Source organism: Caretta caretta, chromosome 28 (assembly GCF_965140235.1).
Source record: "Caretta caretta isolate rCarCar2 chromosome 28, rCarCar1.hap1, whole genome shotgun sequence".
NCBI classification, from domain to species: Eukaryota; Metazoa; Chordata; order Testudines; family Cheloniidae; genus Caretta; species Caretta caretta.
Window position 1 is genome coordinate 15,418,641 of NC_134233.1, and position 14,512 is coordinate 15,433,152.

At 46.1% G+C, this 14,512-nt stretch overlaps 1 protein-coding gene across 1 annotated transcript in view; it reads right to left on the bottom strand.

Annotated features, from left to right (window-relative positions):
• LOC142070246 (uncharacterized) overlaps positions 1-14,512 on the bottom strand; it is a 29,975-nt gene that overhangs the window by 3,038 nt on the left and 12,425 nt on the right. Inside the window, exon 3 of the mRNA XM_075123804.1 lies at positions 13,417-14,227. Within this exon, the coding sequence (XP_074979905.1) occupies positions 13,417-14,227 (811 nt within the window). The remainder of the gene's footprint in view (positions 1-13,416; positions 14,228-14,512) is intronic.

The following is a 14,512-nucleotide window of genomic DNA, read 5'->3' on the forward strand; positions in this document are numbered from 1 at the left end:
GCATCCAGGAAACACCAGGGTGAGGGGCGAAGAGAGAGCCCCTCGTCTCTCCCAGCAGATGCATCACACACCTACTAGCCAGAGACGGATACAGGAGATGGAGCCCCTAGCAGGGTCCAGGGCGAGCTCCCTGGTAGGAAGCCCAACGCCGTCCCCAGTGCCAGCAGCTAGATGTGGGGGCGCAGAGCATCTCCCCTAAGCCTCACTGGTTGGTGCCCCCTTCATATCCAATGGAAGCTTCTGATCAGTAGTTTCAGACTCCAGCCCTGGGAGTCTGGTGAGTTTTTTCCCCACTCCTGCCCAGGGGAGTTGTATCCTGTTCCACAAATAAGGGAATTTCCGCATTGACACCCCCGCCCCCACACCCCATTCTCTGTTCCTAGAACCTAGGGCCCAGGTTAAACAAGTCCCAGCAAGTTTGTCCCACGCTTTCCCCCCTCCCTTTCTCCACCCTGTGTATTTCCTGCCCCGCTTCAACCTCCAGACTAAACTGCCCAGAAGTTCCCATCTCCGGTGTATTTGCTGCCCCTCTCCCTCCAGCAGGAACCCACCAGCAACCCCCCCAATAATCCCTACCTGAACTGGCTCCTCTGCAGCCATTTCCCTTCCCCGCGACCGTCCTGTAGCAGGCTGGGATGAGCTGGAGCGAAACATGGACATCGTTCTGCAGCGTGGCAGGGCGAGAAGAGCTACAGGGGAGATTTCAGAACAGGCTTTCGTTCATTTCACTTCATGGCTCCAACCAGGCCCTTTTTCAGTAGCCATTCTAGCCTCTGCCATGAAAATAAAAGGAGCACCCAACAGATACGAGCTGATAGCAATGGGGCGACAGTAGCTGCCAAGACATCTGTTATGGCCAAAGAGAAAACGGCCAGTACGTTTTTGGAACGTATTGCGGACAACTTTTGTTTCCGAACACGGAAGAGGTAACCACGGGAGAGCCATCTGAGACGGGATTCTGACTAGCAGGGAGGAATTGGTTGTGAAGGTAATTTGGGTGAAAGCGATCACGAGATGATGGACTTAATGAGTCTAAGGAAAGGCAGGTGTGAAAGCCGCAGAATGAGGACACTGGACTTCAAAAAAGCAGACTTTAACAAACCCAGAGAACGGGTCCGTAAGGTCCCGTGGGAAGGAAATCTAGAGGAAACAGGAGTTCAGGAGACCTGGCAGTTTCTCAAAAAGATCATATTAAAGGCTCAGCGGGAAACTATCCCAAACGAAAGGTCAGAGTAAGAGGCCAATAAGGCTGCATCGGTAGCTCTTGAAAAGAAGAAGGAATCCTTCGAAAACTGGAAACACGGAGAGTTGCTAAGGATGAGTCCAGACGAACAGCACAAGGGTGTAGGTACAAAATTAGAAAGGCTAAAGCACAGGGTGACTCACTCCAAGCAAGGGACATAAAAGACAATAAGAACTGGTTCTAGAAGTAGATTAGGCCATGTCTACACGAGAGACCTTACAGCGGCCTAGCTGTATCGATGCAGCTGCACGGCGGTCAGGTCTCCCGGGTACCTGTTCTATGCCAACGGGAAAGAACTCTTCCGTCGACATAATTAAACCACCCCCTAACGAGCGGCGGTAGCTATGTCAGTCGGAAAGTGTCTGCCGTTGACATAGCACTGTCCACACCGGCGCTTCTGTCAGCGTAACTTATGTCAGTCCGGGGTTTGTTTTTTTCACACCCCTGAGTGACATAAATTTGACCGACAAGAGCAGACATAGCACTTTCCCCAAACTCTCCCTCGATCACTTGGGAGTCTCCGGACCATGAGCTGATGTCGGCAAAGCCTAGGGCTGCCCTAGGGGGCTAGCACCAGCTGGAGAAAGTCCTCACCTTGGCTGGGCACCTAGGAAACTTTAATTATGGCAACTCCCTGGCACAGATCCCGCTGGGGGAGCAGCAGCTGCTAAATCTGGTCTCCCAGATCACAATGGAGGCTGCAGCCTCTGACCCAGGAAACTCAACACCAATATCCTGAGAGAGAGAGACACACACACAGAGATAACTTCCTCCCGTCCTTTAGCAGCATCCAGAGCTTCTGGTGACAGCAGATAATGGAACCACCTCCCCACAGGGACAGCTGATCTCATTCGCCCCCCTGTTAATCTGGAGTCACTCCTCATCCTCCTCTGCAATGAATCCGGATTAACACTGGTCTCAACGAGCCCAGAAACATGGGTCAGGAGGGAGGCAGCCACAATCCTTTTAAACAGACCCATTGCTGGGGGGGGGTTTAACCCCCTCCGTCCCCCCCCCATCTCTAGAAAAAGGACTCAGGGCATCAGTTTTCCTTCCAAAACCTGAAATTCCTCCAGTTTCAAAGTGGGGGGGGGGAGAAGCAAAATCTGTCATGATTTTATATCAGCGTTTGATAAGTGGATAGAAAGATATCACCACCCCGTACCAGTCATTCACGCAGGTAGAGGGAACCCCGGGTGGGGTGCTGCTTTCACAGGAGAATGAAGGATCCAAAATACTTAAGAACTTTGTCCATGATCTGCCACTGGCCTCCCTGGAGCGCCCCCCAGAAGTGGCTGCATCTCAGTGTTGCAGGAAGCAACCCCTCGTGGAGACCGTTGGCCGTGGGGTTTGGGACACTTCTGGAGAAAGCGGTGATGGGTTAATACAGGAGCACGGAGAGTCTCAGCCACTCTGGGCACTGCTTGGGCTAGCAAAGAGCCAGTTACACCCTACAGCAGAGGAGTGAGCCCCTCATCCTGTGCCATCAATGTCCAGCCAAATCTCCTGTGAGCACTGATTCGCTGAAGAGGGGGAGGCCTCTGGCTTTGATGGGCATTCAATGTGGGGCAAGTCTCTTTCACCAGCAAACATTTTTAATGGAGATAAAAGGGGGGAACAATTGATTCTCAAAGGAGAGGGGAAAGTTGATCATTTGGGAATTTAACCCTCTGGGATCTCCAGTGTGGAGAATGACTTGGGGCTACTGGCTCCCACCAGAAACAGAGACATTTCTGCATTTAAAAAACACGAGGAACATCCCGCAAACTGGAGAGGATTTTTAACTGACATTTCATAATGACATGGAGAAAGGCAAAATGCGAGGTTTGAGAGCCATGTTCGGTAATGGGACAAAGACAGGTGGACATCTGAGGGATATTGGATCCATTTTCTGAAAGGACAGCGGGGAAATGTGGGATTTTCCATCCATAGCGGGTGATAGGTAAAGAAGTAAAATTTGAATGACTGGCTTATCCATATTTTATAATATGGAGAAAGAGAGAAACGGGCAACATTCGCCAGGACTCTGGTATCAACATGCCAGACAGGGGCAAAACCGGGGGAGATTTTATATTAATAATCTTTTAGAACTATTGAAACCGGGAGCAATCTGGGACATATGAAATCAGTAATAGCTAACTAGCGAGAGAGGAGGATGGGGGGTTAGGGTGTTTTATATGTAGCTTTGATCATGGGGGAGAAAATGGGTCCAAAATTGATACTATGAGGGGGGAAAAAACCACAAAGTTCTATGGGGATTTTATATTGATATTCAATTCTGAGTGGGAAAGTTTGAAAGGATTGTAGATGACGGTTCGGTAAACAGACAGTACTGGTTCCCCAGCGCCAGCCCCAGTCCCATGGGCAGCAGGGAACCCTTGGGGAGGCTGCTTTAAAGGGGCAGAAGAGGGGGTGCGGATCCGGACGGCTCCTTGGCAGTGGGGTGGGGATGGGCAGGGGACAGGCAGCTGGTGGCTGTGGGGTACTTCCATTGGGCAGACGGGCAGGCACCTGCTGGGAGTGGTTACCCCATTGGTGACACTTGCTCCTGCTTTCCCCTGCGGTGCCCCTTCCAGGCCCTGTTGCTGGCAGAGAACGGCCGCCCCACCCCAGAGCCAGCCAGGTTTCGGGGCTCTCCCAGGCTGCACCCCCTAACCCCTTTCCCCTTTAGGGGATGACTCACAATTTCCCACCCAAACAAGGACACATCACTGCAGATAACACAGGTGGGAAAATATCCCAAATCAGAGGAGATTTTAAACAGGCCTTTGAGAATTAATGCGGGAAAATCTCGGGAGGAGACCAGAGTGTCAAGTATCGGGGGGTAGCCGCGTTAGTCTGTATCCACAAACACATTTTCCCTCCATGCAGCTGAAGAAGTGGGGTTTTTACCCACGAAAGCTTGCGCCCGAATAAATCTGTTAGTCTTTAAGGTGCCACCGGACTCCTCATTCGTTTTTGAGGAGACCAGAGAAAGGCTCAGTCAGCTGGGAGAAAAGGTGACGTGGATTTGATACGAGTACTTGCTGATTAGAAAGAAAGGGGGAAGATTTGTATGAGTGAGAAGTGGGACAATCCGATTTCACACAATCATAGGATATCAGCGTGGGAAGGGACCTCAGGAGGTATCTAGTCCAGCCCCCTGCTCAAAGCAGGACCAATCCCCAATTTCTGCCCCAAATCCCTAAATGGCCCCCTCAAGGATTGAACTCCCAACGCTGGGTTTAGCAGGCCAATGCTCAAATCACTGAGCTCCCCTCCCCGCAACCCCCTGCAATCTCCTGCCCGCCCAGAGCCAGGTCCATCTCCCCCCCTTCACACGGTCTGCCCCCTCCCTCCACCCCCGCTCATTTCTCATCCCTCCCTCCCTGACCCACAAAGGTAGAAACCGCAGCGGGGCCCGGTTTCCTTCCCCACCTGAATCCCCCCAGCGGGGCCCCAGGGCAGGGGGCTTCCCAGATGCTGCCAGATGTGAGCTTCCCAGACCCCTTTGTGCAGAGGGGCACTTTCCTACCCCTCCCCGGGGGTCCCTCACTCACCGGGGGGCTCCTGGTGCGGGCAGAGTCCGGGGGGCTGGTCCCAGCTGGAGAAAGCCCCCCCCGAGCCGGGAGGGGTTAATGACGCCCCACCAGCACAGACCGCGGGGAGCAGCAGCAACCTCTGGTCCGGGGTCTGGGCTTTGTTCTCTGGGCTCCTTCCTCCAGCGGCTCCAGCCCCTTCCTGTGTCTTGCAAACACCAGCCCGGGCTGCAGCCAGAGATACCCCCCCCAATACACCTTGTCTGCCAGTCCCAGTCCCAGGGGTGTGTGGGTCCCCCATGGGAGCAGGAAAGTGACCCATTCTCCCAGCCAGAGAGGGAGAGGAGATGGGGAAGGGGCTAGAAAGGGAAAGAGGAGAGAGAAATTGAAAAGGGGGGGTGGGGTGGAGGGAGAAAGAAGTGGGGTCGGGGCGGGGGAAGAGTTTCCCAGCTCCCTTTGCTGCCTGGCCCTGGCTGGTTCCCACTGGGAGCTGGGGAAATCCCCACCCCAGTGTCTAGTGAGTCCCAAGGGAACTCACCCCGGGGGTCTCCTTCAGGCTGGTGACCCGCCGGGCTGAGAATGGCAAAATCTCAATGCTGCTGTTGCCCCTTTGTTACCCCTAGGGTCTGCTTCCCTGGGGCAGGGACTGTGGGGGGACACCAGAAAAAGCCTCACACTTAAGGCCCCCCATTATTACATTACCCTGCTGATACCAGCCTGGCCCCGCTGCTGAGCGAGAGGTGGCCTGGGCCCTGCGGGTTGGTGGCTTCCCAGGGCAGGAGAAATCGGTGCACAGAGACTGTGAATTCTAAGTGTGATTTGCTTTCTTTACACAAATACTCCTGCAATAGAGATCAGCCGCACACGGACAACCCCTCTCCACTGTTCCCTCCAAGCTGTGCGCGTCTGCATGCGCACGCAGATCCGAAACCCCGCGCACACAAAAATTTGCACAGAAAAATTTTTTTTGCGCACATGGCCTGTCAAAAATTAGAGGGAACTTTCATAGATTCATAGACACTAAGGTCAGAAGGGACCATTATGATCGTCTAGCCCGACCTCCTGCACAACGCAGGCCGCAGAATCTCACCTACCCACTCCTGCGAAAAACCTCTCACCTGTGTCTGAGCTATTGACGTCCTCAAATCGTGGTTTAAAGACTTCAAGGAGCAGAGAATCCTCCAGCAAGTGACCCGAGCCCCATGCTACAGAGGATGGCGAAAAACCCCCAGGGCCTCTTCCAGTCTGCCCTGGAGGAAAAGTCCTTCCCGACCCCAAATATGGCGATCCGCTAAACCCTGAGCATATGGGCAAGATGTTATTGTGGTAGTTTACTAAGGGGTCTGGTATATTCTTGAATGAATCGCCTGCAGTAATTGCAGATGGCCAGGAAACAACATAGTTCTGACACGTTGGAAAGAGTATTAAAATTCATTAGCGTCTGCAATTTATGAGCTTACAGTAGAGCGAATTTTGAAGGCTAAATAATTTACTCTTTTCTGGCTCATTGACCTTTTACTAATGACAAATTTTCCTCAGCAATAGTGGTACTAAAAATTAAAGTATTATAAACATCAGTGGTTATTTTTTATTTGCTTGCTTGTTTTGCTGTAAATAAAGCTTTGTGAATGAAATAATTAAATTTACTTGGGGAAATTTTTACTCCAAAGGGCATTCTTTTTCAGCTATATTACGTTTTTTAACAAATGAAAGCTAGTTTGTGTTGGGGTTTTTTAGAATTACTTTTAGGATTTAAAAACTTTGCTATGTTTAAGAGGTTGGTTGGTTTGTTTTTTAAACTTAGCTTGGCTAAATTGTGATGTACAGATTGCATGGGCTACTTATTTAGGAGGATTTTCTTAGTTGTTTATAATTAATTAACTTTTACAGCTTAGTTTTTTTTTTTAAACTGGCACAAGGGTACATTATATGGAGAAGAAATTCTTCAATATATTTATGTATATATCCTAGGAAGTTTAAATTTTCTGTATGCATTTTTGAGCAGTTCATAGAATATGATATCATTTTTCACACTGATTTGATTATGAAGGGGTTTTAATTTTTATTGTGTGGAGGGTTTTTTTACACACGTCAGACAGTTTTTAGAAAACAGATTTTTTTCATTCAGTTTTTATCTTTAAAGGCTAAACTATTAGCAAGCTTCGTTTAATTTTTTTCACTTGTTTTGGAAAATATGCATCTTTGGGGGAGGAATTTCCATTTTTTTTAACTTTACGCAGCATGATAGATTGTCGAACTGATGTTATTGCACTAGAATTAAACAGGATTTCATTTGTGTGTGTGTTCCGTTTGTTATTTAATCGTATTTTTCCACTTGAATTAGCTAGGTGTAGGGAGAATTTTGTGATTTATTGTTTTTGAATGAGTGTTAAATTGAAAGGAAGGTACAGTACAACACAAACCCTCTCTATTAAGTTTAGTTTGGGGACTTTACCACTAGTGGGTAACTGATGGGACAAAGTTTTGTCCTTTCCATATGGAAGACAACGCAATACCTACATTAAATGGTGCAAGAATTTTTTAATACTTTTAGACAATGGATTATGCACTAAAACAAAGGCATTACCCTCCTTAAAATTTACGAGATGGACTTCTTAAAGCTAATATTAGGCTCATTTCCTGGAAATGTTGAGTGGGATTGAAATAACCCATGGGATCATCCCACACTTGTCCTTTCGGAATTACCACATGTTCTGGGCCAAGGTGTTCGAAGCACCGCAGGCCGGCAGAGGTACTCTGAACAATGAGACCCACACGCAGCTAAGCCGCGAGTTATTGGCTTTATTGAAGGTTAGTGACACACCCACAACGGGGACTCCAAGCGTTGCTGTCACGGAGGCGGAGAACCCAACACACCGGAGCTTTGCCTGGGACGGAGTCCAACGAAGGGGTAAACAGCGAGCCATAATAAGCACTTCCACTACCTGGCAAAGGGCCATGCAGGGCAGACAGAACCGGCCTAAAGCACCCCGTGTCCTACAGTGACCGGGCGGCCTCGAGAAAGCGGAAGTTCCCTAGCTAGGCTGTAACAAAGTCTTCTGCAGTCCCTTACACCATATTTATAGCAAAATTCTCTGCAAAGGGTGGAATTTCTCCAGAAAATTCACACATTACCCATGTGACTTGAAACTGTTTGGTCAGATTTTAACAGGCCTTTGGTGGGATTTAGGGACACTGGATTGTTCTTTAAAGAGAGACAATCTTGCTGGTATTCAAAATAGACCAGTGCAGTTGCTCCTCGGTGTAGATGAAAAACGAGAGTAGGCCTAAACTCTGGTCAAGATAACTGTGTACATGGTCACCGGGCAGAAGAAGAGAGTGTGGAAAATTACTAGCAAGACAGAATTGCAGTAACCAGTCTTGTCTAATGTAACTTCAACAATTAGTGTTGGGAAAGCCGGTAACCGCAAAAGAACAACCTGTGAATAACAGGAAAAGCTTGTTTTTTCTGTGTTCCTAATAAGGGAAAATATTAATAAGGAAGTATGTGTAACTAAATTGTGGTTTTGAGCTGTCTAAGCTTCTGTGTTCCCTTTTTCAGCAGAGCAGCAGCTTGGCTGGCTGACTCGCCCTGCATGCGCATGCTTGAATAAAGGTAGCCTCAGGCGGATCTGATCCAAACACAACGCATGGTTAATTTTCCACAACACTAGGTATGGTAGCTCTTGGACTACGCTTCGGCAAAGGGTGAATTTCATATGCCCTACTTGCATGGGGAGCCAAATCACTCTCCAAACCTCAACATTTTGAGCTTTCCCAAATACGTTTATGGAAGAAAATTCTTTTATATCTAGGCTGTATCTTGGATTGCTTCGGTCTAGCTGTTTATATACGTTAAAGACTATTTAGAAAGGAGAGAAAGACACCCATTAAGACACTGATGTCCTTTTTATTTTTATTGGTAAAAACACTTTTTGCATTCATTTTTGGGTAAAGAACACACAAACGGCAGGTTATATATATTGTTTGTACTTTGGCCAGATCTCTCTTTGAACCGGCTTCAAGCCGTAAGAAGAAGGGGGAGGAATGGTAGAAAAGTAAAGCAGGGACCGTTGGGAGAGCAGATTGGCCAAGGGAGGGGAGGGAAAGAGATGAACCAGGGAAGGGTTTAGACAAAGAGGAGTGGGGAAGAGAGGCAGAGGGGAAAGGAAAACGTGTATGGGAAAAACTCCTTACTTCTATTGCTTTTTGGGTGCACTTGTTCTGTGTGGGAGAAACAGTTTTTAAGCATTCACGACCGGCTGACTCAAACGGTTTCAAGCTGCTTTTCTTTTCATAGGAAGATTTTACCTTCAGTTGTAAAACTCCATCTTTCCAATCTGCTTAGCTTTAAAGTGGGTAAGGCGACTCACTCCACAGCCATGTGCTGTCTTTAGAACCTTTACAGGCATAACCGGGCTGTGCGACTTGTGAAAACGCGACATGAAATCACAACATTTTGAAAGCTGGCTTTTATTAAAATTTTGCATAATAAAACTGTATTTTTCCCTTATTAGGAGGCAAGGATTTTGCAAGGGCATTGAAAACGAAGGCACTTTTAAACATTTTTGAGATTTGCAATTTAATAGCAAAAAGAACAGGAGGACTTGTGGCACCTTAGAGACTAACCAATTTATTTGAGCATGAGCTTTCGTGAGCTGCAGCTCACTTCATCGGCTGTAGCTCACGAAAGCTCATGCTCAAATAAATCGGTTAGTCTCTAAGGTGCCACAAGTCCTCCTTTTCTTTTTGCGGATACAGACTAACACGGCTGCTCCTCTGAAACCAATTTAATAGCATTTCTGGATGTTATTACCTCAGGCTGTTAAATTAAAATACCTTTTTATTGCTAGGCTTTATTTAAAAAAAAAATAAAAAAATTATATACTGCTATTTTTTACAGATAATGAGGTTCCGAGGTTAGCCAGAGCGGTGGATGGACGCAAAAGAGGAGGCTAAAGAGGGAAAGAGGAGTAGAAAAGGAAAAGGAGTAGACCTCTGGTTTCCAGGGCAGAAATCTTTTTGTTTATTTTAGTTAATGCTTTCTTTTATTTTACTAACTATTAGTAATTTTTACAGTGGAGATCTTGTTCGTTTGTTCACTTGGATTGTGTTTTACAGCTTTTCAGCACGCTTTAGGACTTCACTTATTCAGTCTGTTTTAGGGTTTATCCACCCAAGCAGAGCGACTTTGTATTTGAGAATTTAATGTCCTGGTAAAAAGTACCTTAAATTACGCTCTTTACACTGGGGATGTGTTGGAACTTCCCAATAGGTTTGCCGTAACTTTGTGTAATGCTTGGAAGTTCTTGGTCCTTTTTGTTTAATATTATAAGCTGTTTGCCAAGCGGTGAGGAAGTACAGTTCTTAAAAATACCACACCCTCCCCTTAAAGCTAGCAATGTTAGTTTAAAACGCTGCTGACATGTTGTTGACAAAGGTGCTGTTTACTCTGTAACCACTTAGTAGACATGTTTCAATAACTGTATTTTGTCTTGTGGCACCTTAGAGACTAACAAATTTATTTGCCTCTAAGCTGCCACAAGTCCTCCTGTTCTTTTTGTGGATACAGACTAACGCGGCGGCTACTCGGAAACCTGTATTTTGTCTGTGAGAACTAACTTTTTTGTCTTCAATTTTTTTTTTTAAACAACAGTTAAGTACCAATAAATAACAGCCTTTCGATTAGCTGGATTAAACGTCATTATTTGGCTAATACAAATAATATAATACAAAATAATTTTTACTCGCTACTTTGGAATTTTTGCTTGTTTGTACTGTTGTTTCAGGCGTGCTTGCTTTATATTTTTGCTAATTAATATTTTAAAAATAGTTTTAGAGGAAGCAAGGGTGAGACAAGTGTAAATTTTTGATGATTTTTAACCATGTTATTTTGTTCTTGCACCACGGTATTTTTTTAAACTAAGCTTTTCCAAAGTTTTAGCTTTTCCCTCAATGTCACTTGAGCTTTTAAAACATTTTGCAGTTTTTTTGGTATCAACCCTTTTGCTTTTACTCTTTTAAATTCTTGCATTTTCCTGATTTAATTATTTTAGTAACTTTATTGTGCACTTTTAATTGAAGGAACACCCGTTGTTTATTTCTTGTTTAGTAAGTTTATATCGTCTGATTTTAAAGCTTTCTTTTTTTTTTAAGATTGCTAAGTTTTATAACTGTTTTATGTTCTTGAATGGCTGCTATTTTTTGTAAATATAAAAGCTAAGATTTTTCAACATATTTGGGAGTTTAATTTAATGTACATGGGGGGTTGGCTTTTTGTGCTTTTTAAAATAGAAGATTTGGGTGAATTTCTAAAATGTTTAATGTATTTACATTTTTTAACGTACAGGGTTTTTTGTTTTTTTTTTAGCACACTATTTAACTCTTGTGACACAGATGGTAGCAGGTTTTTACACTTGAATTAATAAAAGGTCCTAGCAACTAATTTTGTTAAAACAGCAAATAGCCACATCTCAGAGTGGTGTAAGCCCCTTTCAGGTTCATAGAGGGTGAAATTCCAGAGCAGGTTACATCTGATGACTCAGAATCAGGACAAAAGATTCTCCCATGGTGCTCTTCTCTCACCCATTCAAAGCCGCCTCACTCAGCGTTGTCTCAGAAATAGGGAGGTGTGTTATTTATGAAAGTTTTAGCATCATCATAATGGGAGAAAAACAGCCAACCTTCCCATCTGCAAGCCATCCCAACTTGGCAGGAAAAAGCCAACCAATGGCTTTGGAAACTGGGATGTAAACTCTGAATGATCACACTGTATTCGGGCTCCATTAAAATTTCCCTTCCACTTCTGTGACACTTTCCTCTCCAGCTCTAATGAGTCTGTTTTAGGATCACAGAAATCAAACTGTGAAGGAGATAAATGCTGTGTATGGCTCTGACCATAAGTAGCATCGCTGGGGGATGATGGGGAGGGAGGAAATTCCTACGATTCACCCCATCTCCCTCGGCTGTCACAGAGGTTGAGATGACACTTGTCCCCCACTGCCCCTGCTCTTGTTATATTTAAATATCTTTTAAATGAGAAACATGGTACAAAAATAATGGAGGAAATGTGCAAGATGCGTCTGTCCACTATGCACAGACTCTGTCTTTCGCTGTGTATTTATATCAGAATAGTTAACTCGAGCTAGCGAACTCCCTGGGCAATCTAGGGGAGATGAGGTCCAGGTAGATTTTACCTTGACGTGGTTAGTTAAGGTCACCCCGGTGACACTCTGTTCCCCAAAGCAAAACCCTGGCACCCCGTATTCACCATGGTGATATCATTATGATGTTTTTTTTTAAACAAAGTATGCCCTATAAGGATATCATTCTAGAAGTCTTGATCTGTTCACCATTAGTACCCTGTTGGATTGTATGTGCTATCATTGTATGTGGCTTTACGAAGTTTGGCTATGTGTATGTGACTGAAATGTGTTATGAAGTTGGGAACACTCACAATCAGCCTTTCAGGTACAACAATGGGGCAGGCAGACACTGATGACGGCCCATTAAGGGGAATACTCACAGTCACAAGGATGACCCGAGGAACTGCATACAATGGAGACCTCTCAGAGACAGCACATAGACAATGGAGGCTGCTTGACTCATCTCATAGCAAAGGATCTTTCCAGCGAGCTGGAGGAACCTATAAAGGAGAGGAAGTGACGTCATCATTTGTCTGCACTCCCCTCCCAACTCAACACGTGGAAACATGTCTGGAGGACAAAGACTGACCTGGGGAGGTGGTGAATCCCAGCCTGTGTATGAAGGAACTATGTCATCTGGGTGAGACACGGCTTGATTCAAATCTTGTCTAGTTTATAGAACTCAGACTGCGATTTTACTTTTTATTTCATAGGTAACCAACTTTGATCTGTGCGCTTATTACATATAATCACTTAAAATCTACCTTTCTGTCGTTAATAAATCTGTTTTATATTTAACCTAAAACAGAGTGTTTTGCTTGCAGTGCTTGAGAAATCTGCTCAGGAACAAGAGCTGGTGCATGTCCTCTCCACATTGAGGGAGGGGCAAACTGGGTTATAAACTCACACTGATCAGTCTTCTGATGAGGGCAAGATGGTACAGACCTGGGGTCCTAGTCTGGGGAGCTAGAGAAATTGGCTGAAGCCTCTCTATTGTTGGTTCACGAGTGCCTAGGAGAAGCATTTCTGTTACTCGGTTGGATGTATCCCAGCCTATGGATGGCTGTGTAAGCACAGGACCTGGAGAGGTTTGCAGCTTGTCACAGCATCATATTGTGAGAGGGAGCCCAGGTTGGTAAGACAGAGGGCTTACTGGTACCCCAGTTCCAGGTTGCACCCCAGGGAACCTGTCATAAGTCCTGTCTCTCCCACATGGGGCTGATGGAAATATCTGGTAGGAAGGACACATAGTCACAAGACTCATAGGACAAAGGAGTTGATCATAAGGACCATGGGAGAAACTCCAAAGAAGGGTGAATTGCAAAGGCAAAAACTGGCAATTCACATGAGTAAGTTGAGGGGACACAGCGAAGCAAATGGTGCAAATAGCCTTGCAGGTCACTATGTAGCAAAAGACCTACAGGGAAAAAAAATCCTTTGTCATGCCTGGACAAGAGCTGTACGTTGTTCATCTCCCTTGCAGATTCTCTGATGATAAATGAGGTGTGACCCCTGATGAAAGTTTTTCCCACACTCACAGCACTCATAAGGTCTCTCTTCTTTGTGGATCCTCTGATGTTTACTAAAGGCTGAGCTGTCAATGAAGGTTTTCCCGCACTCATGGCATTCATAGGGTCTCTCTCCGGTGTGGATTCTCTGATGATTAATAAGGGCTGAGCTGTCAACAAAGCTTTTCCCACACTCTGGGCATTCGTAGGGTCTCAGTCCTGTGTGGATTCTCAGGTGTCTAACAAGGTCCGAGCGGTAAATAAAGTTTTTCCCGCACTCACAGCATTCGTATGGTCTCTCTCCCATGTGAATTCGCTGGTGTCTAATGAGGTCTGAACTCTGACTGAAGCTTTTCCCGCACTCACAGCATTCATAGGGCTTCTCTCCCGTATGGTTTCTCTGATGTCGAGTGAGGTGTGAGCTCCGAGTGAAGGTTTTCCCACACTCACAGCATTCATAGAGTCTCTCTTTCGTGAAGATTCTCTCATGGTTAATAGGGACTGAGCAGTTACTGAAGTTTTCCCCACGCTGAGTGCATGAGATGTTTCTCTCTCCCATGAGGATTCTCTGCTGGGCTGTGGATTCCTTGAGGTTCTTGTGCGTTCCCTCACAATTAATGGATTCACCAGCTTTCTCCCCTGGCTGGTTTTCCTGCTGCTTCTCTGGTCTGCGCTGACTCTTGCAGGCTTTTCCCTGCTCACAACACATGGACGCATTCCTTTTAGATCTTTGCAATAATCCCCTATGTGCCTCTCCCTCAGCCACTTCCTGCTGAGAAATCTGCTCCCTGTTCTCACTCACCATCTTGTCACCTGATGGGATAGAGAGAGAGAAACCTCAGAAACAGGAATGGAAAAAGAGGAGAGCAAACCAAAAGTGTTGGAGAAATGGGGGAAAATTATCAGGAAACGAATTCCCCTAAACTCTTCCCCATGGAGGAGAGAGGAGGGAATTGAGTCTGCCTCTATGTCGCATGCAAACACTCAGAGGGAAGGGAAGGACCTCCTGCCGGGGGCTGGGATGGGTAGGAAGCCCTGAGCCATATCTGCCCTGAGGACCTGACCCCTGCTGGGGACAATCCTGAACACGGACAGCTC